The sequence below is a fragment of the Microplitis mediator genome, chromosome 5 (genome assembly GCF_029852145.1).
Source record: "Microplitis mediator isolate UGA2020A chromosome 5, iyMicMedi2.1, whole genome shotgun sequence".
In the NCBI taxonomy this organism is placed as follows: Eukaryota; Metazoa; Arthropoda; class Insecta; order Hymenoptera; family Braconidae; genus Microplitis; species Microplitis mediator.
In genome coordinates, this window is record NC_079973.1 from 13,158,116 (window position 1) to 13,185,888 (window position 27,773).

The 27,773-nt window shown below is 26.5% G+C and overlaps 2 protein-coding genes across 5 annotated transcripts; one reads left to right on the forward strand and one right to left on the reverse strand.

Moving 5' to 3' along the window:
- On the reverse strand, positions 1-24,426 carry LOC130667407 (pyridoxal kinase). 4 transcript variants are annotated; one of them, XM_057468941.1, is made up of 8 exons: positions 24,290-24,426; positions 6,589-6,762; positions 6,393-6,492; positions 4,935-5,078; positions 4,646-4,766; positions 2,576-2,718; positions 2,328-2,507; positions 1-2,235 (listed from the first exon to the last, which is right to left on the reverse strand). In XM_057468941.1, exons 2-8 carry the CDS (start codon positions 6,676-6,678, stop codon positions 2,126-2,128), a joined length of 888 nt encoding a protein of 295 aa, XP_057324924.1. In that variant the 5' UTR covers positions 6,679-6,762; positions 24,290-24,426; the 3' UTR covers positions 1-2,125. The 4 variants fall into 4 exon arrangements, with proteins under 4 accessions (XP_057324924.1, XP_057324923.1, XP_057324926.1 ...); XM_057468940.1 differs by lacking the exon at positions 24,290-24,426 and adding an exon at positions 7,124-7,277; XM_057468943.1 differs by lacking the exon at positions 24,290-24,426 and adding an exon at positions 6,837-6,969.
- LOC130667406 (integrator complex subunit 1 homolog) lies at positions 7,345-27,762 on the forward strand. Its single transcript, XM_057468939.1, has 5 exons — positions 7,345-7,711; positions 11,619-11,842; positions 18,635-18,917; positions 19,040-19,220; positions 23,713-27,762. Exons 1-5 carry the CDS (start codon positions 7,479-7,481, stop codon positions 25,117-25,119), a joined length of 2,328 nt encoding a protein of 775 aa, XP_057324922.1. The 5' UTR covers positions 7,345-7,478; the 3' UTR covers positions 25,120-27,762.
- Positions 27,763-27,773: the final 11 nt, after the last annotated feature.

A 27,773-nucleotide genomic window follows, 5' to 3' on the forward strand; every position in this document is an offset into this window, starting at 1 on the left:
ATAATTAACAGCGGTAAAAGAAAAGGCAAAGAAAGATAGTTTATTGATATACAGATGTTCGCTGTTTTAATGTCGTCAAAAAACTGACTCCCCAAGTATCACACTTGCTTTTGTGACATCTATAAGATATCAGTTTTTAGGCTTCTTTTTGACATATCGATAAGGCAGCAATATGTTGACAAGATCAGAAATTTATGTCACCGAAAAAATGTCTACTTAAAAGACTTGGCACAAGTGTAGACAAAAAGTAAATTACAAATAGTGGTAAATAAGTCCTCTTAATGACTTTTTAATTGAACTAAGACAGGAAAAACAAGACGAATTTTCTCTGTTTCCGGAGCCAACATTTGCATGTCTTATTTATACCAAAAAAGGTGACTTTGAGACAAAAAACAATTTGTCTTATTCTTTTAAAAGACATCTTAAAGTTGTCTCTGTGCTACTTGGGTCTAGTCGGGTTTCTATAAAACAAGAGAAGAAGGCATTCGTTTTCTAGATATTCAAATATTTAAAAAGATCAGTTTCACTTTCGTTACAATGTATATATTAGGGTGGTCGTTCAATATTAAATTTTCTCAGACGCCCCACAAAAAGCTTCTTTTTAGTGAAGGGACTATCAAAGTTCATTTTTCGATACAGTTGAGGTTTTTTTTAAATATCTCATGAAATATGCAGATTAAAGGAAAAAATCGTAGGAACAATTTTGTAGGAAATTAAATTCTTGATAAAAAAGGTCATGTTCATTTTTTTTTATAAAATGTGTATTTATAAAGATATTTTAAAAAATCGATCTATCGATCTATAGCTCGAAAAAATTGTTGTGAATACTTTTGTATGCCGTTGTTTTCGAAAAAAAAAAAGTTTTTTGCCATTTTTTCTCCAACGATATCTTTCAAACGAATTGATCCATTGAGACGGTTGAGGTGGCAATCGACGTGTTTCATTGAGTTCTAAAGCTAATTAGATTTTAGAATTCGATTTATCAAGTCGTTTTTGAGATATTTCGAAAAAAATAAAAAAAAAATTTTTTTTTAATTTTTTCGACAACGGTTTCTCTTGAACGAATGAATCGATTTTTGATGGTTGATGTGGCATTCGACGCGGCTTATAAAGTTTTAAAGCTGATGAGATTTTAGAGTCAATCCCTCGAGCACATTACAAGTTATCCAAAAAAAAAATTTTTGAAAAAATTTTATTTTTGGAATATCTCAGAACGCGCCCTACCGATTAGGCTCAATTTTTTACAGCTTTAAAATATTGACAAGCCGCGTCGAATGCCACCTTAACGAGCAAAATCGGTTCATCTGTTCAAAAGTTGCAGATATTTACATACGTACATACACACATACACTCGGGCATCATCTTGAAATTAGTCTGAATAGTTTCCTAAAACCTCAAAACGTCATGATCTATCAGAAATTCGATTTTCGAAAATTAAACCGAAACCAATAACTTTCCGAATTTTTGAAAATTTCCAATTTTCTTAGCGGGAAGTTAAAAAACTTTTTTAGATCTTATAAATTGAGCATTTAAAGGATTACGAATATGAAAAATAACGTTTCTTCTTAAATATAGACAACTTCGTAACTCGTAACATATCAATCATTGATGCTTGATATAGTTTCTACATACTCAGAAAAATGTTATTTTCAACATTTGTAATTCTTAAAATATGCTCAATTCATAGAATCTAAAAAAAGTTTTTTCAAAATATCTTCGTAAATACACATTTTATAAAAAAAATGAACATGACCTTTTTTGTCAAGAATTCAATTTCCAACCAAATTGTTGCTATGATTTTTTCCGCTAATCTGCATATTTCATAAGATCTTTAAAAAAAACCTCAACTGTATCAAAAAATGAACTTTAATCGTCCTCAAGCTCGTGTTCTTTTTACTTAAAAAGAAAAAATCAAATTCCCCACTTATTTTTTCACTAAAAAGAATTTTTTATGTGGCGTCTGAGAAAATTTAATTTTATCACCCTAATATATACTTATCAGGTTCATGAACTACGGCATATTAACAGCAAAATAAATTTATATATAACTTGTACTCAATATCCATCTTTCAATACTCAATTGCACTCTAATATAATTTTATGTATAATTTAATTTAATTATTCATTATAATAAATCAGCTTTTAATTTCATTGGAGGATTTTCAATAATATGTTTACTTTGAATTAAGCGTAATTCTTTTTTTCTCGCTTCTTGTGCATTTTTATTTTGATAAACTGAAAAAAAAAAAATCAAAAATTATCAGTAGTAAATTTGAATATGTATATTTGCAATAAATTATTTAATTGGAAGTATATTGATTATATACCTGATACATTTTCCATTGTCTTTAACAGTACAGCATGCAATGTATTGATCGTTTTTTCCAAAGCTTCTTTTAAATTACTTTGCAAAGTTGAATGAGCAAGAAATAATGCAGCAAAAAGATCACCCGAGCCAACATAACTTAATGGAATTTTAGGAATGTCAATTTTAATCATTTTTTCATCTAAAAAAATAAATAATCATTTTAAGTATTTTCAAAATCTTTGATTGCAAATTAAAAAAAAAAATAACCTTTAGAATTTCCAGCAATGGCTGTCAAATCATCATTGATATCTATTGATGATACGACAACTGTCTTTGGTCCTTGTTCATATAAATATTTCATAGCAATTTTAACATCATCTATTGTCGTTATTTTTTTATCCGTTAACAATCTAAATAAAAAATAAAGTAATGATTATAATAATTATATTATAACGGGTGTGGTGCATCCCTACAGAGAATTTCTCTACATTATAAAACCTCACGAAGTTTTTTCCTACACGAATCAACTCTACAGATAAATTTTTATATCGCAACAACTCAACAGAAGATTATTTCACATCGTTCCATCTCTACATGATAATTTCTCTCACATTGAAAATCTCTACAGCGAACATTTTTACATAGCGCTAAATTCAAACAGTAGAATTTTTGTTTTGACATTTTTTTAATAAAGTAGGTTAATTATATGATAGAATGAATGAATGAAAGTAAAATTAAATTATTTAAATATTACAATATCAGGGTGGTCACAAAGAAATGATTTGAAAATTCCCTGATATTTCCCGGTATTCCAGTAAAGTTTTTCACATTTTTCCCTGATTTAGAAATTTTATTCGTATCATTTAGACACTCCAAGTTTTTATTATATTTTCATTTTTAATAATTAAATTTGATAATTAAATCATAAGAGAAACCATAAAAAAAGGCAATAAAATAAATTAATATTGCCTACTTTTAATTATTCGATGGTAAAAATGTATAAGTTAAAATATTTAATAAGAAATTTTATAATTTAAATAAATTCAAAATACACTAGTTACAAAAATTAAGAAATATGTAAAAAATTTTAAATTTTTTATTAATTTTCAACAGTTTGTAACTCGAAGGAAAATGGTCGTAAAATAAAAACAAAAAGTCAAACTGGAGCTTCAAGTGTCTAGTTTTCTGATCTGGATTTTTAAATTTTTTTATTATGCACGATTCCGGAGCAATAAAAAATCAATCATAATTATCGAAAAAAATTTATTGAAGCTCGAAGACCGTTTTTAAGACGAGCAAAAATTTGGTAAATTTCTTTTTCAATAGGTTTCTTAGGATTTCTCCGGAACCGCACATAATAAAAAAATTTTAAGACCAGATTAGAAAACTAGACACTTGAAGCTACAATTTGCCTTTTTTTTTTTTTTCGTATGACCATTTTCCTTCGAGTTACAATCTGTTGAAAATCACTTTAAAATTTGAAATTTTTTTAATATCCCTTAATTTTTATAACTAGTGTATAATTGAAAATTTTTTAAATTTTGAACTGTTACAATTTAATTCCCGGATATTTTTCGAAATTCCCTGACATTTCCATGATATTTCCCGGTTGCATTAAATTCTCTGATAATTCCCGGTTTTCCCAGTTCGTGGCCACCCTGAAAAGTGATGATTCACCACAACACAAATTTAGAAAAACCAGCTGCTTTTAAACTGGTGGTCTTGTGTTAACTTTCTGTGTTAATTATTATTTACTTAATATTCTTTGTTGTCTTTATATTTTTATTCTTAATAAAATATTAATTGTCGAATAAGACAACCGTGGTACTGTTAAAAAATGATTGAAAGCGAAGATACAGCACTTGTTACTGTATATAAACCAAAGTGGAAATCAAGTTCAAGTACAGAAAAAAGTTATCGAAATTGATACGAAAAGTTAAGACGAGACCACCAGTTTAAAAGCAGCAATCGTTGGTTTTTCTAAATTTGCGTTGGTGCGAATCATCACCGGTAATATTTAAATAATTTAATTTCACTTTCATTCATTCATTCTTTTATATAATTAACCTAGTTTATTAATAAAATGTCAAAACAAAAATTCTACTGTTTGAGCTTAGCGCCATGTAAAAATGATCGCTGTAGAGATTTTCGATGAGAGATATTATCATGTAGAGATGGAACGATTGGAAAATAATCTTCTGTTGAGTCGCGATGTAAAAATTTATCTGTATAGTTGATTCGTGTAGGGAAAAACTTTGTGAAGTTTTATAATGTAGAGAAATTCTCTGTAGGGATGCACCACACCCTATATAAGTATTTAATAAAAAAAATATGTACTCCAATTCAAATTGATTTGGCGTTATAATGTCAGCTAGAGGAACAATTTTTTTTTTATAAATTTCTATCAATTCTTCAGGTACATATAACTTTCCATCATCTCCTAGAACTGGATCACATACTACAAATAATAATTAATAATTAAATATTGTCATAGAATTTTAAAAAATTATTAAATGTAAAGCTGATATAATTAACGCCTGCTAAAGATTTCTATGCGAAGGTACACTTTTACCTGGCATTAATTAAGGCAGCGGTACATTCAACTCAAATATAAAAATTTACGAACAGTAAATAAGATTTGGGTTTTTTGTTTTTAGTACCGGAATTAATTGTGCAATATGCTCAAGGAATGAAGCTGATCCAACGTATCCAGTAAGTAAATGACTGTAGTGATGTAAATCATTTGCGACTAATCCGTCAACTAACTGACCTGCAAATAAAAATATTATATATTTATATATCTTACGTACAGTGATAATTGAGAGGAAAAGGGGTCTGAAATACAAAAAAAAGAGCGTATTTTTGTGATTTTTTTTCAGAGTAAGTTCTTTATTAAAATTTTTAAAATTTGTGACATTATTAAGCATCATTTCAAGAATATTCTGCTAAATTTTCATTAAAAAATATTGAAAAACAAGCCAGCGGTAGTGGGGAGAGCCGAGTCACTTTAAAAAAAGTCTTCATGCCGTAGGCAGGATAACTCATGACTGCTTTATCTGAAATCAAGAAACCAAAAAGATTTCTTTAGTACATAAGTTTATCTTGGATTAGAACGAAGAATTTTTTTTTTCATTAACTAATTATTTTTTAATTAAACAAAAGAAACTATTTTTGGTAAAAATCAGTTTTTTGATTGCACCTTTACCAAAAATTAAAAAATGAACATTTTGTTTATTCTTTCGTTCAAATCCAAGATAAACTTATGTACCAAAGAAATTGTTTTGGTTTTTTGATTTCAGATGAAGCAGTCATGAGTTATCCTGCCTACAGCATGGAGACTTTTCTTCTTGAGGTGACTCGTCTCTCCCCACTACCACTGGCTCATTTTTCAATATTTTTTTATGAAAATTTAGTGGAATATTCTTAGAATAATCCTTAATAATGTCACGAATTAAAAAAATTTTCTTCAAAGACTATTGAAAAATAAGCCAGTGATAGTGGGGAGAGCCGAGTCACTTTAAAAAAGTCTCGATGCCGTAGGCAAGATAACTCATGACTGCCTCATCTGAAACCAAAAAACCAAAAATATTTCTTTAGTACATAAGTTTATCTTGGATTTGAATGAAGGAATAAACCAAATATTGATTTTTGAATTTTCGGTAAAGGTGCAATCAAAAAACTGATTTTTGCCAAAAATTGTTTCTTTTGTTTGATTAAAAAATAATTAGTTATTGAAAAAAAAAAATTCTTCGTTCAAATCCAAGATAAACTTATGTATCAAAGAAATCTTTTTGGTTTCTTGATTTCAGATGAGATAGTCATGAGTTATCCTGCCTACGGCATGAAGTCTATTTTTTTTAGATGACTCGGTTCTCCCCACAACCACTGGCTCATTTTTCAATATTTTTTTATGAAAATTTAGCAGAATATTCTTGGAATGATGCTTAATAATGTCACAAATTTTAAAAATTTTAATAAAGACCGTACTCTGAAAAAAAAAATCACAAAAGTATCCTCTTATTGTTTTGTATCTCAGACCTTTTCCCCCCTTAAATGAATAAATTTATAATAATTAGTTATTAACTCAAATTCTTATCATTAAGAATATCTCCTTTAGTGACTTTGTAACCAGTATGATTTGATAACTGCACAGAATTTATGGCATCAACTTCGAATCCCAGGAGCTGTAAATAAATTAATTAATTTCTCTAATTATTTATCTTAATTAAATATTATTTACTAAAAATACTTCTAATAAAATAAATAAAAATTCCATTTACCTGCAACGGAAATGTCGCACTTTTATTACCAACATATCCCGATACAACATGACTTTGAATTGATAAAACACGTAACTCTTGACCAACCATTTTAATAATTAAATAATTAACAATAATATAAATTATATATTATATAAAATAAAATATCGTAGAGTATAAAAATATATCCGATAACTGAAAGAAAAAGTATACAGAAATAATTAAGCACTCAGCCACACCCGTCCTTCTAGTTTCACAAAAACTCATACATTTTATTATCTATAGTTTTCTAAAATATGTTAATAAAATTTATATTTCTTATCGCATGATAAAAAATTAAATATCGTTACGCTACAAAGGTTATGAAGGATTTTCTAAACGTCATGTCAATTTATATCTACTTGATTCTTATAAAAAAAATTTACTGTTCAATGACAAATTAATTGACGTATGACATAAAATATATGTAATCAATATCAAGTAAATATCAATTGTTAACTACAATTACATTTAATTAAATAAATAAATATATAAATGAATAAAAAAATTTACTTACATTTAACTAGTGATAATTATTGCGCATAATTTAAAAATTTAAAAATAAAGTTTTAGTAAAATTATGTAATCGATTACTTATAAATTTTTAATCGTTTTTATTTATTATTGATTACGATTACATATATTTGATATTTATGGATAAGTTTTATACTGATGAGTAAATAAACATGATCGTGATGATTATTTTTGTGTGTAGTTTAAATATTCAAACGTAAGATGTCACTAGTGTTTTAAAAAATGAATCTGTGATAGAAAATAGTGAATTCTCTCGAGTTATTCCCAAGTTAAAGTCCAAAATAAAACGTTACCAGATTAAATAATTTGTTAGTGAGAGTGAGATAAAACGTAAAAGTATGGCGACGTGGGAGAGTGATAAATTTTCGGATCATTTAAATTCCGTTAGTATTGATAATAATTTTGATGGTGTTCTTATAACCCATGATTTACAGGATTGTTTGGATGACAGTCTTGATCTTTCGAATTTTGATAAAGTTTATGATCAATCGGTTATTTCATTTAATAACGACAATGAAAAATATAACGAGGATGCTTCTTATATTTCGAAATTGTCTGATGACAGTTCAGGGTAAGACGTTTTTTTAAATAATTATTTATAAAGTAATTTTTTAAATTTCATTTTTAAGGTTTTATTTACTTGTAATTTATGTCAATCATCATTTAATTTTTTACCATCAATCATTTCATGGTGAACTTGATATAATTGTATCTCACTTCCTTATAAGGTCACTGAAGATTTTTGAAATTGAAACTTTAGTGAAATTTTTAAAAAAATTTTTATTGAGGTTTTTGCTATTGATTTATTTTGATATAATTACGTATGTATTTTTGTATATTTATGTACACATGTATATCTATATATATATAAATATATAAAGTAACTGATTGTATAGTTATCGCTTGTTGAATTTTGTTTATGAGCATGATTTTTCGGTGATATATTTTATTACTCAATAGACAGAAGAAGCAGGTGTCCTTCTTACTATAAATAATTTTAATCTTTTGGAGTACAGAAGTATGATTTCCTAATATCAGAATTAATTTTTGTGTTTTACGTCATATTAGAAATTTCGCTTGAGTATTTCCAAACTGTGGTAAAATATTATTTATTTTATATCAGATGATTATCAAAATTTATTGAACAATAAGTAATTAATTTATTTAAATTCAAAAAGTTTGTAAATTTTAAAAATAAAAATTATTTACTGGTAATTTTTATTATGAATAAGTCATAATCTTTTATCAAGACGATAAGATATTTAAGTACTTGGAGTTATGTTTGTTTTGAAATTTCAGTCTATGAAATCAATATTTTTTAAATTTACAAATCAAAAAATCTTTAAATAAATAACAATTAATTAATAAAGAAAAAATTATGTGTAAATGAATTACTAAGAATTGAATTTAATCAACGTTCTAATTAGCAAATTGTCTGACTCCATTTCAGAAAATCCTCCATTTATGCGAAAAATGAGTAATTTAAAAATTTTTTTTCATCTAAAAATCAATGGCATATCTAGTATATTAGACTGGGCCAAAAAAATCGACTATTTTTTTTTTCGATACTGTAAAAGTATTATTCCTGATGACCAAAAAAAATTATTGTGCAAGTTTAAGCCCTTAATATTGATATGAAGAACTCCTTTGAAAGTTATTCAAGGTTGAAGTAGGGATGGAAAGATCCATCAAAGAATCGTTTTTCGATTCCCACTTCGAGACTGATCCTTTCAATTCTTGGAATCGATTAATCGACACAGAAAGTCGGTTTTAAATGATTTTTGAGTAAAAATTAATATGCTGTATAATTGAAATTATAGTTGCATATGGGGCACTCCACGCTTCACTGAGGTCGTCGACCCAATTATTGATTTAAAAAACTTCAAAATTGACTTAAATTTCATTTAATTTTACGCTGATTGTGAATCAAACAGTTGAATCGTTTATTTGAGAAACCTCATAAGTCATGTTTTTTTACGAAATTGGGTTTTTTGCATTTTTGGGTTCTTTGGATGTCCCTCCATAGAAATCAATAAAAATATGCATCAAATCAGCGTTTAAAAAAAAACTAACCGGGTGACAGCAATTTCCTTTAATTGAAAAACCCCATAAGTCAATGACTCAAATAAACATATGCAGTTTTAGTTTTACAGAAATAATTTTTTTTTTTTATTTAAAATTCGCGCTTTTTTGGAAAATTAATTTCAAATGATGTTTTATTGTTGACTGTTATATGACTAATTAAAATATTTTAATTAATTATAATTTTTTGTAATTTCTGAGTTTCCGAGATCAAATACATATTTAATACTTCATTTTATCAGTCTAATAAATGATTTGAGTGGAAACATTTAAAACAACAATGATTTTATAACTTTTTTTCCCCGTTTAGTTGAAAAACCCCATAAGTCAATCAACTTTAAATAATTTTTTTAAGTAGTTTTAGTTAAAAAATTAAATTTTTCTTGTTGGAATCTTTTTCAGAGACGTTAACTTTATTGTATTCAATTATTTATTTTTTATTTTAATGTCAAGTTTTTCCAAAAAAATGTTTTTTGTGTTTCCTGAAAAATTTTGTTTTCTTGACTTATGGGGTTTCTCAAATAAACGATTCAGTTTTTCTGACATATAATTGTTTTCAAATTTGCGCTATGCGCAGTATCACCTATACAACAAAAGACCAGCTAAACATACGAAGACAAAAACTTCATTAAAATGGGTCACCAGCTCTTGGATTAATTTATCTAGAAGTCGAATGTTTAGAATCGATTTTTGACCGACTTCAAATACTAATTGTCGATCCTGAAAAATTAATTTTTTTTGAACGAAAAGTCGATTCTCCATAAAAATCGAAATCGACTTTGCCATCCCTAGCTTGAAGTTGATTCAAAACGACTTCAATAACCCTGAATAACTTTTAAAGGAGTGAATTTAGCAAAAATTGTTAAGAGACCTTTTTTGTAGAGCATTAAATTTACTTTATGAATATGTATCTTGACTAAAAAAAATTTTAATATTTCTAGTAGGTACAAAAATCAAAAATAGAAACAAAGAATTTAAAAAACAAATCAATGTTTAAGGCACAGTTACAAGGAACCGGCTCGTTTTACGTCAATTTACTAAGAGAGATTTTTTGTAGGGAATTCAATTTCCTTTAAGAATATACATTGCTCAAATTTTTCAGATAGATGATTTACGAGTTTTGGGTAAAAAATGAAATTTCTGTCAAAAAACTAAAAGTCGTAACGATACACTTCTTAATATCAATATTAAGGGCTCAAACTTGCACAATAATTTTTTTTGGTCATCAGGAATAATATTTTCATAGTATCGAAAAAAAAAAAAAAAAAAAAATAGTTGATTTTTTTGGCCCAGTCTATAGTATATGTATAATATTTTTGTCTAGGTTACTCAAGTAATATTTTTTCTGACTATTACTATCTAAAAATTGCACAGAATCTCCTATGAAAAAATTTTAAGTTAGACAATTTGCTAATTAGGACGTCGAAATTTATTTTCATCAAAACTATTATAACTGCCCAATTTTCAAACTCAGTAAAAACTGATTTTTTAAAATATCTTTCATTGAAAAACATAATTTTTTTTTAACTTAGCTTGTTAATTTTTTTTTTTCGATCAGAAGACTTTAAGGGAGGAAAGGGGTCTAAGATACAAAAAAAAGAAGATATTTTTGTGATTTTTTTTTTCAGAGTACCTGTGTTATTAAAATTCTTAAAACTAGTGACATTATTAAGCATCATCTCAAGAATGTTTTGCTAAATGTTCATAAAAAAATATTGAAAAAAAAGCCAGTGGTAGTGGGGAGAGCCGAGTCACCTTAAAAAAAAAGTGTCCATGCCGTAGGCAGGATAACTCAGGACTTCTTCATCTGAAATCAAAAAACCAAAAAGATTTCTTTGGTACATAAGTTTATCTTGGATTTGAACGAAGGAATAAACAAAATATTCATTTTTGAATTTTTGGTAAAGGTGTAATCAAAAAACTGATTTTTACCAAAAATTGTTCCTTTTGTTTAATTAAAAAATTATTAGTTAATGAAAAAAAAATTCTTCGTTCAAATCCAAGATAAATTTATGTACTAAAGAAATCTTTTTGGTTTCTTGATTTCAGATGAAGAAGTCCTGAGTTATCCTGCCTACGGCATGGACATTTTTTTTAAAGTGACTCGGCTCTCCCCACTACCGCTGGCTTGTTTTTCAATATTTTTTTATGAAAATTTAGCAGAATATTCTTGGAATGATGCTTAATTATGTCATAAATTTTGAAAATTTTAATAAAGAACGTACTCTGAAAAAAAAAATCCTCTTTTAATTTGTATCTTAGACCTTTTTCCCCCCTTAAAATAACTTGAAAATCTCTCTCTTACTGAGTTTTTAAATTAGACAGCTGACTGGTTCAACTTGAAATAAATATAAAAAGTTCTTAAAAATTATAAAAATGTATAATATTCATTGCAGATATATACATCATACAATCAGCCCAAATGAAATTTATATGCGAATACATCCAGGACAAGATGATTTTATGCCAGACGATCCATCTCATGCGACAATTACTATCGAGAGTACTGATCCAGATACCAATCAAAAACACATTAGTCGTTACGAATGTAAATATGACGGCTGTTCACGTACATACAGTACTGTTGGTAACTTGAGGACTCATATGAAAACACACAAAGGTAATCGGAATATGTTTAAATAATATATTTTTTCCACATCACATAAGTAACATCAATGTGCATTTACATGTAACATTTTTTTATTAATTAACAACGCTTGAGAAAAACATCGCAAATAAATATTTCATCATTGCATCTGCCTAATTGTTTATATAAAATCATCATTCCTTAATAAACATAATTTTATTCGTGCTTTCTGATATGGATTATTGTCTAAGGGTAAGTATTAATATAATGCAGCTTTTATGAAAATACTATCATCAAAAAAAATTAGATTATATTATAATAAATATCACAATATAATACATGGTGGCTACATTTCTGGAAAACCTGAAAAACCTGGAATTGTCAAGGAATTATAAATATACTGGAAAAATCAGGGAAAAGTCAGGGAATTTCGTCACAAAGCTGGAAATATTTTTACTTTGTTTTCTTTTGACTGAAAAAAATCCGATAAATTTTTTTTTCTGTCAAAACTGTTCAAAAAGTGTCGCGGCGCGAATGCGATTGTAATACGACTGTAATATTGTAATAAAAAATTAGTAGAAATTGATTCCAATAGCGGAAAAATGAAGCAGTTAGAATTAAAAAGGCTGTTAGTAAAAAAAAGTCTAAGTAGAAATCAATCGTGAGGATCTTCAAGTTATTAACATACATATTGACAAGTTAGAAAACCATAAACATTAAAAATATACGGGGCATTCCATACCAAATCGACCACTTTTTGAGGTCACCCCCTCCGATATTTTTGAAAAATTTATATGTTTTGGAGGCTGATAAAAAACGCTCTCATGAATTTTTTCAAATTTTTTTGACTACTCGTTTCCAAGATACTGATTTTTTTCGAAATACGAGGTTTTTTTTTGAAACGGTTATAACTTTGCGAAAAATATACCAATCGGATCGTTTTTTTTTTCAAAATCTTCATTTTTGAATGTTCTTTCAAGAAAAAAATACGCTTTTATTCTTAATCAATTCCTTCATGGTTTATTTTAAGTTTTAAACAAAAAAAACGTTTTTTCGAAATGTATGCCCCCTTCGATTTTTATGAAAAAATTCTCAAAAAAACTTGGATGAATTTAAAAAATTTTGAGACCAATCCGATCGTGGTCAAACAATTCGTTCTATTTTTTTTCTTAATTCGAAAACATTTTTTTTTCTTAAATATTATTTTTCGATTTAATTTGACCAATAAACATTCTCAGATCGGTCTATTTAGCTGCTATGATTTTTTTTTTAAATACTGTGCCGGTTGGAGTATACTATTTTTTGAAGTTTTTCTACTCATTCAATAAATGAATTTTAAAAATCAACTAAGAACTATTTATAGTATCCCTATCACCCAATGAAGTTTAATAGAACAGCAACTACAAAAGGAACTCAAAAACTTCATTGTGTGATACCAAATGACGATGGAAGTTTACTTGTAAAACAATACTCAAATTCAACTGAATTTGAAATTCAAAAATTGTTTAAGCGTAAAAAAAAATAAACATCGTTTATTACTTTGGGGTTTGAATGCGGATCAATTTCATTTACTATCCTTTCCTTGGTTTTTTTTTTTCTTATTGACTATCGGCCACGTGCCACCTCTCCTAGGTTATAAAGATAACTCATAAGTAGTTCTTAGATGATTTTTAAAATTCATTTACTGAATGAATAGAAAAACTTCAAAAAATCGTATACTCCAACCGGCACAGTATTTAAAAAAAAAAATCATAGCAGCTAAATAGACCGATCTGAGAATGTTTATTGGTCAAATTAAGTCGACAAATAATATTTAAGAAAAAAAAATGTTTTCGAACTAAGAAAAAAATAGAACGAATTGTTTGACCACGATCGGATTGGTCTCAAAATTTTCTAAATTCATCCAAGTTTTTTTGAGAATTTTTTCATAAAAATCGAAGGGGACATACATTTCGAAAAAACGTTTTTTTGTTTAAAACTCAAAATAAACCATGAAGGAATTGATTAAGAATAAAAGCGTATTTTTTTCTTGAAAGAACATTCAAAAATGAAGATTTTGAAAAAAAAAAACGATCCGATTGGTATATTTTTCGCAAAGTTATAACCGTTTCAAAAAAAAACCTCGTATTTTGTAAAAAATCAGTATCTTGGAAACGAGTAGTCAAAAAAATTTGAAAAAATTCATGAGAGCGTTTTTTATCAGCCTCCAGAACATATAAATTTTTCAAAAATATCGGAGGGGGTGACCTCAAAAAGTGGTCGATTTGGTATGGAATGCCCCATACATAAGTAAGGAACTGATAAATTTCACTATATTTATTATTCGCGTACTTAATTAATATTTTACGAGCAACTTGCAGTCACTATGTGACTGCCCAAATGTCACTACTAAATTTATAAAATACGCAGAAAAAAAGGATTTCTTGCCGCAACAAAATTTTAATTTGCACCAAGAAATTTATGCATTATCGATTAAATATAAAAATAGTCTTGGGGCGAGAAAAGATTTTTTTGGTCAAGAAATAATTCCTTGCGCCAACTAATTTTTTCTACACAGAAAAAAAAAATCTTGACTTAAGAAAATTTTTCTTCAACCAAGAAATTTTTCAGCGAGTGGAATGAAAACCGGAAATTTCTTGAACGAAGTGAAATAATTTCTTGAATTTTAAATCTTCAATTAAGAAAAAAAATTCTTAAGCCAATACATATTTCATACTTGGTCCAATAATAGAATTACTTGTTTTAAAAACTTGCAGTTTTTAGTTTAATAATAATTTTTCTTAACCTGAGTATGTTACTTACTTAAACCAAGAAATAAAAATATTTAGTTCGAGAAAGTTATACACTTAATTAAAGAACTATGATGTTTTGAAACAATAAACGGTACGAACTCGAACTAAAAATAAAGAGAGTTGATTCAAGAAATTTAAACTCTTGGTTTGAGTATAGTGTACTTTCTCTGACCAATCACACGAAAAATCTCAAACCAAGATTACTAGAGTCTCAAGCCAAGAAAGTTTTCTCTTGGATTCTCACTCATAGATGCTCCCTCCTTCGCACCCGAAGGAATGAATACTCCCCACTCTCTCTCTTTCTCACACTAGCGCAGCAAATGGATTTTGAGTTCACCTTTTTATTTTAAATAAATTAAAAATTAAATAACCAAATTATATTATTATAATAAATTAATTGATTAATGTAATTAAATAATATTGAATAATTTCTCAATTTTTTTTGTAATTAAATTTGTTTTTTTTTTAACTTTTTTATATTTATGTCGAAATTCATTTATGAACGATTCATACAATCCGTTCAGTATTTTGGTAAAATGTCAAAACTAACATTTTTCTAAATTATTGGCGATAACATTTGTAATATTAATTCTGGGTTTAGGATTTAAAAATGTGACTGACCATAAGCCAGTATGGCTCAGTATATGTGGGCAAAGTAAACGTTTTCTGACAAAGGCTGGGATGGCTTAATTGGTAAAGCTCTCGCGTGACGCCGAATCGATCTGGGTTCGATTCCGGAAAACAAACTTTCTTGGCCCGAGAAAATAATGCTTTAAACCAAGAACAAACTTTCTTGGCCCAAGAAAGTTTGTTCTTGGTTTAAAACATTATTTTTCATGGTTCAAAAACTTTTTCGTTTCAGCTCAAGATATTTTTTCTTGACTTAAAAACGTAACAATTTTCAGCCAAAAAAAAAATTTGTTGAATTGAAAAAAAATCTTCTCGAACCAAAAAAAAAATTTTTGGGACCAAGAAAGTTTTTTCTTGGTTCAAAGAATTTATGTTTTAGACTAAGAAAATTATGTCTTCCGCGAAGGAAATAATTTCTTGATCCAAATAATTTTTTTACTTCAATAAAGTAAGAAATTTCGCTTGGTTCAAGAAAAAAATTTCGAAGACATTTTATTTCTTGTTTCAAGATTTCCTTTTTTTCTGTGTAGTTCTAAATAAATTTTTGTTTTCAATTCACGATGCAAAAAATTTATTGGGGTAAGTCAAAATTTTCTTTAGACGGGTAAAGATTTTTTGTGTCAATGAATCCTTTTTTTTTCTATCCAAACTTTTTTGGCTTTGAGAAGCTTCCTAAAACCAAAAGGGAGTAGAAAAATCTGTCATTTTGGAATAAGTACCGCGATATAAATAATATAGCTATATATTTAGTGCCATTCGGTCATATTTAGTGACGGAATAATTAAAGTATTAATTTATTTAAAGAAAATAAACACGATCGTCTTTTTTCCCGCGTAATTTAAATGTAATTCGAATGATATAGATAAATCTATTTATCTAAATACTTGGGAATTAAAAAGAGTTTAAACTATGAAAAGGCACAAATTCAAGTCAAGACCTATCTAATGATACCAATTTCAATAACATTAACTAATTCTATCATATAGATATGGCGGGAACTAAATTTTCCTTATTCTCAATAATATAGATTAATATTCTATAAAACGTTTTTATTTATGAAATTTATTCGAGTGAAAATGAAAATTTTCTTTATATTTTATTATAGAGTAATAAATAAAAATTCAATAAATAAAAAAAAACTATGATCATTGACAAATAATAAAATAAAGTTCATTCAACGACAATGGTTGGTTATGTATTGAACTGACTTATAGCATTTTATTTTGAATTAAATAAATATTTTCAATGATTTAATATTACCACATATGGTCAGGGATTTTTTAAATATTTGACTGAAATACCTGGAAAAGTCAGGGAATTTCAGTTTCAAAAATCTGTAGCCACCATGTAATTGTATATTGCTTGGCAAGGGATAAAACAAGACGATTTCAGATGAAGGTGAAATTGACTGACATCATCCGAAGTCTGAAATTGTGTTTTATTCTGTCACGCACTGGATTTTTTATATTACCTGCATTGACACTGTGAGTTTTGATGTCTAGTCAGTCAAAACAGGCTAATTTCTGATTGATATCGCGGCAAGAAAAATAATGCTGTATTTTGAGTATATAAATTTAAGTAATTTAACAGAGAAAATGATGACTTTTAATTGATTTAACAATTTTTTTTGTTTTTTTTTTTGAACTCATTATTCAAAAAAATTTCCAACCATAACTGGCAGTTTGGTTGGTTATCAGAATGATAACTATCTAGAGGTTTACAATAAACGTAACTATTTACACTAGTAGCTTGTCTTCAACTAATGTAATTTAAATTTTGTTTCTTTGTTATCTTTTTTTCATTATATTCCAAAATTATTGTTTATATTTTTATTTTCTGGACGACAAATCATAGTGATCTATCTTAAAATTTTTTTTGTATGCTAATACTTGATGCCACATCATCTTTTGTTGTACTTATGTATCTTATTGTGACCCTGTTATTGGCTGTATGGCTGTTGGGTCTCTTTATAAATAAATAAATAAATAAACATGGATGATTTTGAGAGGAATAAAATTAAGTCAGAAACCAATGAGTTTCTCTCCTTCAGGGAAGAAACTGATGAGTTTCTGATCGTTAAAACGTATAAGTCTAAAATTGGCTTGTTGGGACTGACAAATTAAAACCAGTATTGAAATTGAAAGTTTCAATGCAGGTGAGATGAAAAAATCATTAAAAAAATAATTGGCAAAATCCATTTAGTTGTGTTCTTTCCGCAGTTGAAAAAAAATAAAATAAATAAATGGAAAAACAGAAATGGATATGCATAAAAAGCTTCTTCATATATTATACATTTATTCGAGTTTTGTCTATAAATATTATTGAACATCCGTGTCCGAATATGGTTGCAAAAGGATCGCTTCGATCTGCATGGCTTTTTCGGTTAGTGCATAATAAAATTAGTAATTAATAAAAGTTAATACTACAATTTTTTTTTTTTTTCAGGGTGGCCACAAAGAAAAGATTTCAAAATTCCCTGATATTTCCCGGTTTTCCAGTAAAGTTTTTCACATTTTTTCCTGATTTAGGAATTTTATTCGTACCATTTAGATATTCAAAGTTTTTATTATATTTTCATTTTTAATAATTCAATTTGATAATTAAATCATAAGAGAAACCATAAAAAATGGCAATAAAATAAATCAATATTGCCTACTTTTGATTATTCGATGGTAAAAATGTATAAGTTAAAATATTTAATAAGAAATTTTATAATTTAAATAAATTCAAAATACACTGGTTATAAAAATTTAGGGATATTAAAAAAATTTCCAATTTTTTAGTAATTTTCAACAGTTTGTAACTCGAAGGAAAATGGTCGTAAAATAAAAACAAAAAGTCAAACTGGAGCTTCAAGTGTCTAGTTTTCTGATCTGGATTTTTAAATTTTTTTATTATGCACGATTCCGGAGCAAAAAAAAATCAATCATAATTATCGAAAAAAATTTATTGAAGCTCGAAGACCGTTTTTAAGACGAGCAAAAATTTGGTAAATTTCTTTTTCAATAGGTTTCTTAGGATTTCTCCGGAACCGCACATAATAAAAAAATTTTAAGACCAGATTAGAAAACTAGACACTTGAAGCTACAATTTGCCTTTTTTTGTTTTTGTCGTATGACCATTTTCCTTCGAGTTACAACCTGTTGAAATCACTTTAAAATTTGAAATTTTTTTAATATCCCTTTCTTTTTATAACTAGTGTATAATTTAAAATTTTTTTAATTTTGAACTGTTACAATTTAATTCCCGGATACTTTTCGAAATTCCCTGACATTTCCATGATATTTCCCGGCTGCATTCAATTCCCTGATGATTCCCGATATTCCCGGTTCGTGGCCACCCTGTTTTTAGAACATTTAAATTTTAACAAGTGTATTGTATATAAATAGGAAATAATTTACAGGTGAATTTCGTTTTAAATGTGCTGAACCAAATTGCGGGAAGGCTTTCCTTACATCCTACAGTCTTAAAATTCACGTACGAGTACATACTAAAGTTAAACCATTTGAATGTAATCACAATGGCTGTGAAAAAGCATTCAATACTTTGTATAGACTACGAGCACACCAAAGATTACACAGTGGTAATACATTTAATTGTGAAGAAACTGGATGCGTTAAATTTTTTACAACACTAAGTGATCTTAAAAAACATACACGCACTCACACTCAAGAACGACCATACAAGTATGTTTTTTTAAATTTTTTTTTACCTTTTTACCTGCACTTATAAATATTTTTCACTGTCATTATTAATTATTATCTTTGTTTTAATATTTTATTGTTTTATTTATTATTTTTTGTTACAGGTGTAGAGAAAAAGGATGCGGAAAAGCATTTACTGCATCCCATCATTTGAAAACTCACAAGAGAACTCATACTGGAGAAAGACCTTACACGTGTTCGTATGATCATTGCCAAAGATCATTTACTACTCCGCATAGTTTAAAAAGCCATATGAAGACACATAAAAAAATTATCGATGGCGAGGTATTATTATATAATTATTAGGGTGCTTCGTTTCCGGTGAAAGTTTGTTTTTCGTTGCTCATCAAGTAAAATATTGTTCTTCATGCTGAAACAAAAATTCCTGCCAAGTTTGAGATCTTAATTTTAATCTTAAGTATTTTCCATTTGATTTCAAAGATTTCCCATTTAAAATACACGTAAATTAAATTACTTTTTTTTTAAGTTTCTAATACTCAGTTGCATTTTATGATATCAAAGCGCCCTTTGTTGCAATTTGTAGAGAACTTAGTGTTCCTCAAAATTGCTCATAGTAACTTAGCTGGTATTATAGCTGCTTCACTTGTGTTCGTTGCGGAAGTCATTTTTCCTGTGAAATTGACCTTTATTGGCTTCCAGAACGTAAACCAATGAAATTACACGAAAAATGTTAATGGGAATTTTATAGGAAATTTTATTCCCTTCAAAAAATGTCCTATGAGTCAAGTCGCTAAAGTTCATAGTTTCTGAGTTAAAATAATTTTAATAATTTGAAAAATACAGTATAAAAAAAGGCCATTCGGCAGCCGAAATGGAAGGTAGATTTTCCAATTAATCTATATAAAAAGTTACATACATACATATTTTGTGATACATGTTAGTGTATAGACATGATATGATATTAGGCTCGTTTTCTTAGAGTGAGGGTAAAAAAAGACAACGACTATTTTCGATAGAGAACTTCAGATAGTTGATTTGACAAAACATTATATAGGTAATGTATTAAACTAACCTTCACGTAAACAAAGTATAGAAAATTTAATTAATATGAGATCATAATTGTAATCGCTATTACGATGGCAAGACCAGTGATAATCATAGGGATTAGAGGTACATTTGATACATCATAAATAATTAAAGAAATACTTTTAAAATATAAAATATTCGGAAATTTACAGGTTATTTTGTTCACAATAAAATTCAACTGACCAAATTGTAATATAATGGGAAATGCATAAGTTATGTAGAATGAACACCATATTTGCAACATTTGTTGATTCCATTAGAATTTTCAAGGCCATCAAATTATTGGAAGAAATGGTCAAAACATAAAGTTTAAGGTCAAATATTAAAGCTTACTAAACAAGCTTTATGATACTTTTTACTGAAATTGTCTATCAGTTTTAGTTTTAATGTTATATGAACTTCAACAGTGAATAAAAACTGATTTTTTCGAAAAATCGTGAAAATTTCAAACAACTATTACTTCAAAACTAATTGACTGATTTAGCTCATCTTCGAATTTGATCAAGATAATCTGCTATAGAATAAGTGTAAAAAATTTCATTAAGATCCGATAAGAACTGTGGGTGCTATCGTAATGACAAGACCAGTGATAATCATAGAGATTAGGGTACATTTGATACATCATAAATAATAAAAGAACTACTTTTAAAATACAAAATAGCAGTGAAATTTACAGGTTATTTTGTGCAAAATAAAATACAGCTGACGAAACTGGATTATAATGGGACAAGCATAAGTTAGGTGGAATGAAAACCATATTTTCGACATTTTTTGATTCCATTAAAATTTTTAAATCTATCATATTATTGGAAGAGATGGTCAAAATGTAACGTTTAAGGTCATAAATTAAAGCTTATTAGTCAAGCTTTGAAATACTTTTTACAGAAATTCTCTATGAATTTTAGTTTTAAAGTTATATGGACTTTAAAAGTGATTAAAAACTGATTTTTTCGAAAAATCGTAAAAATTTCAAACAGCCATAACTTCTAAACTAATCGACCGATTCGGCCCATCTTCGAACTTAACTGTGGTAATTACACATGGAATAAGTGTGAAAAATTTCATTAAGATCGGATAAGAATTGTAGACGCAATCGTATCTTCAAAAGTCCGTTATATTACATATATATATATATATATATATATATATATATATATATATATATATATATATATACATACATATATAAATTTTTTGACGAATGGTATTTTTGAACTCTACTCAACTAATTATGATAGTTTACGACGAAATCCCTTGAAAAATCGACCATGAGGACAAATACAATAGTTAGATTTTTAAAAAAATCTACCTAAAAACAATTACAACTGATATTTTATTTTTCACATAATTAAAATGACTATAACTCAGAAACTATGAACTTTAGCGACTTGACTTATAGGACTTTTTTTGAAGGGAATAAAATTTCCTATAAAATTCTCATTAACATTTTTAGCGTACTTTCATTGGTTTACGATCTGCAAGCCGATATAGGTCAATTTCATAGGAAAAATGACTTCCGCAACGGACACAAGTGAAACAGCTTGACTAACAGCTAAGTTACTATGCACACTTTTGAAGAACACTAAGTTCCCTACAAATTGCAACAAAAGGCGCTTTGATATCATAAAATGCAGCTGAGTATTAGAAAGTTAAAAAAAATAATTTAATTTACGTGTATTTTAAATGAGAAATCTTTGAAATCAAATGGGAAATACTTACCCGTATGAAAAAACAATATAAGGTTAAAATATATAAAATCATATATGTTTGCAACGAAAAAATATATGATATATTATATTGTATATTATAAAAAATCATATAGATATTTTTGCCGATTTAATATAAAATTATATACAGTAGTAAATATATGTATTCCATATATGGTACTTAAATGTTTTTTATATTAAGCTATATATACATTTACATTTACCTTATAATATATTGTATTGATATATTTCCTTTTATATTCAAAAAATATAAAATTTTTATATGAAATGAAATATATGGTAGCATATAATTTATATTATATACAGCACCATATATTTCCTTTGTTATATTTAAGCATATATTTTATTAGGTGTATGTATATGTATATGGGTATATATATTCGCATCAAATTAACTAATTTTGAAAATTTTAACTGCAATTTAAAGGGTATATTAAAATTTAAATCTAATTTAATTGGAGTTGGTCATACGAATAAGAAACTTTTTTTTTCCATACACAATATCAATATATATTTTTATATATGATCAGAATATATTTTTCGTATATGATAGAAATATATATTTTTATGTATGATAAAAATATAGTTTTCGTATATGACAAGAATATATATTTTCATATATCATGAAAATATATTTTTTGTATATGGTTGACATTAGGGTGTTTCAGAAAAAACAAATTTTTTTTTGGTATACAAAAATTGAAAGTATACCTGAAAATAAAAATTTTGGTGCCAATCCAAGCTCTTAATAATAATATTAAGGTTTGCCTCAATCCATTTTTCTATTTTCCATTTAAATAACATGGGAAAAATTTTTTTTTTTTTTCAGAATTTTCTAGCTTACAAACCACTCAACGGATTTTTATGCGCAATGAAACTTTGTGTAGGAAATTGAACGCTCTACAAAAAAAGTCTCTTATCATTTTTTTATAAATCCCACTGTTCAAAAGTTATTTAAGCTTTAAGTCAAATTTATAGTAAATTTTGAGATCCTTCACTTTCTGGCGAAACTATTAGTTTTATTACAAAATGTCATAGAAAATTTTTTGTAGGTAATTTTATTCCTTACAAATTATTACTAATAAAATTTTTCGAAATTCCGCATCGGTTTCAATTTATTTTTATTTCAATGTCAAGCTCTTAAAATTAATCAGAAATCTATTTTTTTAAGAGCTTGACATTGAAATGGAAATAAGTTAAAAACAACGCAGAATTTCGAAAAACTTTATTTGTAATAATTTGTAAGGAATAAAATTATCTACAAAAAAGTTCCTGCGATATTTTTTGATAAGACTGATAGTTTCGCCGGAAAAGTAAAAAAATCTCAAAATTTACTATAAATTTGACTTGAAGCTTCAATAACTTTTGAACCGTGGGATTCATCAAAAAATGACAAGAGACTTTTTTTTGTAGCGCGTTCAATTTCCTACAAAAAAATTTGTTGTGCATAATAATCCGTTGATTGGCTTATGAGCTGGAAAATTCTAAAAAAAAAAAATTTTTTTCGTGTTATTTAAATGGAAAATAGAAAAATGGATTAAAGCAAACCTTAATATTATTATTAAGAGCTCGGATTGGCACCAAAATTTTTATTTTTAGTTATACTTTCAATTTTTGGATACCATAAAAAAAAAATTGTTTTTTTTTTTAAACACCCTAGTTGACATATATATTTTATATACGCTAAACATTTACAGATTCGTATATGATGAGTATTATATTTTTTAATATAAAAAAAAATATATCAGAAAAGATAGTTAAATTGGCCACATATGTTTTCTGATATTTATCATATATTTTGACCATATATGTTATTTTCATACGGGTATTGAACCTAAGAACTCAAACTTGGCAGGAATTTTTGTCTCAACATGAACATTTTGCTTGATGAGCAGCGAAAAAGAAACTTTTGCCGGAAACGAAGCACCCTAATAATTATATTTTATAAATTTAAATAAATGATCATTTTAATACGCCATTGATTTAATATTTATTGTTTTGTAGACACGAAAAGATGAATTGTCGACACTGAAATCCGTAAATGAAACAAAACCTTCAGCTTCAGCTTCATTTACTTTAATTAATAATACAGATATGCCGTATGAAACAAATAATAATAATAATAATAACAATAATGAAATCGAGAATAGTAATACAATATTGCATATCGATTCTTTGAATGATAATTTAAATTTCGATTTGCCAAATCCAAATATAGAACAAATAAATAGTACAAATAATATATTAGTAGAGACAGGATTTTTACCAAATGATAAGATAATTGATGATCAATTAGCCAAAGATAATTTTAATAATAATGACACATATGAAAAATTAAATATTTTTATAGATAATATTTGTGTACAAGATAGAAATAAGCTAGACCAATTGATATTGTCTACTGATACTTTATTGGAAAGTTCAGGAAAACCAAATTCTCCGCCATTAAATTTAGAGCAAAAAATAATACGCGATGGTATACAAAATACTATCGAACAATTAACTGAAGTATCAGAAACACAGAATATTTTTGATAATTTAAAAACAAATAATAGTAATGATAGTATTGATATTAACAAACCATGTCAATTGTTTGAAGACAATCTTCAGGCACTTGATTTTCCGAGTGAAACAAATTTATTACCTCAAATAATTGATAACGAACATCAATCAGAGGCAGTTGAATTAGCGATCGCATCTGAAGAAGAGATTCCATCACCTTGGATTGATGTTATGGCATTAGAAGCAGCACCACCGGCATTAAGAACAGAATCTTGGGAACAAGTCAATGCATTTCCTACAGCTGTTCATTCACTTGTTGATTTAATTGGTCCAGAACCATATCCGCTTGAATTAAAAAATAAATTAGAGACTACGGAAACTGTTAATAAAATAACAACTGAGTTTACGGTATCGCCAAAGATTACTACTGTTAATAAAAATGATAGTATTACAATAAATAGTACCAGTAAAATTAATAATAATAATAATAGTAATAATAATAATAATAATAATAATAATAAAAGTGAGAGAAATATATTACAAGAAATAACAGCTGATGCAGATATATGTAAGTGCATTGACTGTAAATGTAATGAAACAAATAATTGTCAAAATTGCTTGACAGAATCGTCGGATTTTAACAGAAAAATAGACGATTTACCAGAGCTGAATATTGTCAATGAAATTGTTGAATGTTTACAGCGTCAATGTGCAAGTGATAGTAATGTATCTGATGATAATAGTGAATGCTGCGTTGTAATATGTTTGAAAACATTGAAAAAACTACAGCGAGTATTTAAACAAAACTGTTGTAGAGAAATAGAACGAACTGGGTGTTGTAATAAACAGACTGAACGTTCTAACTTGTCGTTTACGATCGGTAAAAGTCAGTTGGCTAATAATCAGTAGAAATACTTTTATTGAGATAAATAATTACTAGTCAATTTTATAATGAGCTTATGACTTACTTTATTGATTATTGTTAATGAGTGTGAATTAGGGTGGTTGTAAAAATTAAATTTTATCAGGCGCCCTATAAAGAGCTTTTTTTTAGTGAAAAAATAAGTGGGGAATTTAGTTTTTTCTTTTTAAATAAAAAGAACACGTGGTTCAGGACGATAAAAGTTCATTTTTCTATACAGTTAAGGTTTTTTTTAAATATCTCATGAAATATGCAGATTAAAGGAAAAAACTATGGAACTAATTTTGTAGGAAATTAAATTCTTGACAAGAAAGGTCATGTTCATTTTTTTTATAAAAAGTGTATTTACGAAGATATTTAAAAAAAACTTTTTTAAATCTTATAAATTGAGCATTTAAAGAATTACGAATAGACAACTTCGTAACTCGTAACATATCAATCATAAATGCTTGTTATTGTTACTATGTACCAAGGTTGCGAATTCTTTGATGAGAATATTTGCAATTAAAAATTAAATTTTTAATCTGGAATTGAAATTATATCGATTAAAATTACGAAATTAATTATTAATTCAACAACTTGAATTGAAAAATTAATTTTAATCCAGAGACGTGGGATTGAAAATTTAAAAATTAATATTTGATTCGGTACGAGGAATTCAAAATTCAAAAATTTATTTAAATGTACACACGTGGGATTAAAAATCGAAAAAATAATTTCTAATCAGACAAGTGAAATTAAAAATTAAAAAATAAGTTTTTAAATTGACACGTGGGTTTAAAATTTCAAAAATTAATTATAATTTAAACACGTGGGATCAAAAATTGGAAATTACTTTTTAATTCAGATACGGTACGCAATCAGATAAGTAATCAAGACAAAAAATTTGACAGCACTTACAACAGGAAAGAATACTTTTACTTGATCTTCAAGTTTAAATATTTTTAAACTTACTCTTGATTGTCAGATATAATAGAATTTGAAACAAAAAAATCATTCATAGTTGAGCCATTTAAGAATTAAATTTTCTAAATAATTTTCAGTGTAAACAGAGAATTTAAACTTAAAACAACACACTATTCCGATGTTCGGAATGAAAATTTTTTATTTAATTTTTAATTCGAAAATAGTAAATTAAAAAACAGAATGTAATTTTTTAATGCCCTTTAGATATGGCTAATTAAAATTTTTGATTTACTTTTCAATTATTAAATATGGAATTGGAGATTAGAAAGTAATTTTTTAATTTGGTTTTCCGAATTGAAATTTTTTATTTAATGTGTCATTTGAAAACGTAGATTTAAAAACCAAGTCATTACATTTTAACGCTACTTCACGAATTGAAAATTGGAAATTTTATTTTTAATTCAAAAATGTTGGATTAAAAATTAAAAAATTATTTTCAATTCAAAGATATTGAATTGAAAATTGAAAAATCATTTTTAATTTGCTGTTTTTTGATTATGAAATATAAAAAAAAATTTAATTGAAGCACTAATGCAATTACAAATTTAATGCACTATTTACAAACCTGCTATATACTAAATAAATGTTATTTTCAAAATTTGTAATACTTAAAACGCTCAATTGATAAGATCTAAAAAAAGTTTTTTTTTAAATATCTTCATAAATACACATTTTATAGAAAAAATGAACATAATCTTTCTTGTCAAGAATTTAATTTCCTACAAAATTAGTCCCATAGTTTTTTCCTTTAATCTGCATATTTCATGAGATATTAAAAAAAAACCTCACCTGTATCGAAAAATGAACTTTGATCGTCCTGAGGCTCGTAATTTTTTCATTTAAAAAAAAAAAAAATCAAATTTCCTCACTTATTTTTTTATTAAAAATAAGTTTTTTATGAGGCGTCTGAGAAAATTTAATTTTTAACGACCACTCTAGTGTTAATGCAGTAGACATCAGACAAATTTAAAATTATAAATAAATAGAGTAAATAATTAAAAAAATAAAATTTATAAAAAATTTACTCATTAATTTCAAATTTTTTTGAATGTGCATTTTTTTAAATTTAATTTTATTAATTATTTACTCTATTCATTAATAATTTTCAATTTGTCTGATGTCTGCTGCATTCACACTCGTAATGTAGCAGACATCAGACAAATTTAAAATTATAAATAAATAGAGTAAATACTTAATAAAATTAAATTTATAAAAAATCTACTTATTAATTTCAAATTTTTTCAAATGTGCATTTTTTTAAATTTTATTTTATTAATTATTGACTCTATTCATTAATAATTTTCAATTTATTTTATGTCTGCTGCATTCACTCTCATTATTATTGATTGATATAAAAAAAAAAATTAAATGGCTATTGTTTTGCATTTAGTGGTTGTTGCTTGAACAAAAATAATATTATTTTTAATTAAGTTTAGTAAGACTTCTTAAGTATTAAAAAATAAATTAGAATTTATTTAAATATTTAATTTTATTCAAAAAACATTTTATAAGAGAAAAAAAACGTTTGTTATAATTTTTATTATTAAATTATTTATGTAAATGTTATTTTTTAAAAATATATTTTTAATTTGATTAATGTAATTAAAAGTTCTTAGTCATTTTATTTTAAACAATTAAAAGAAGTCTTGTATAGAATTATATTTAATAAATAAAT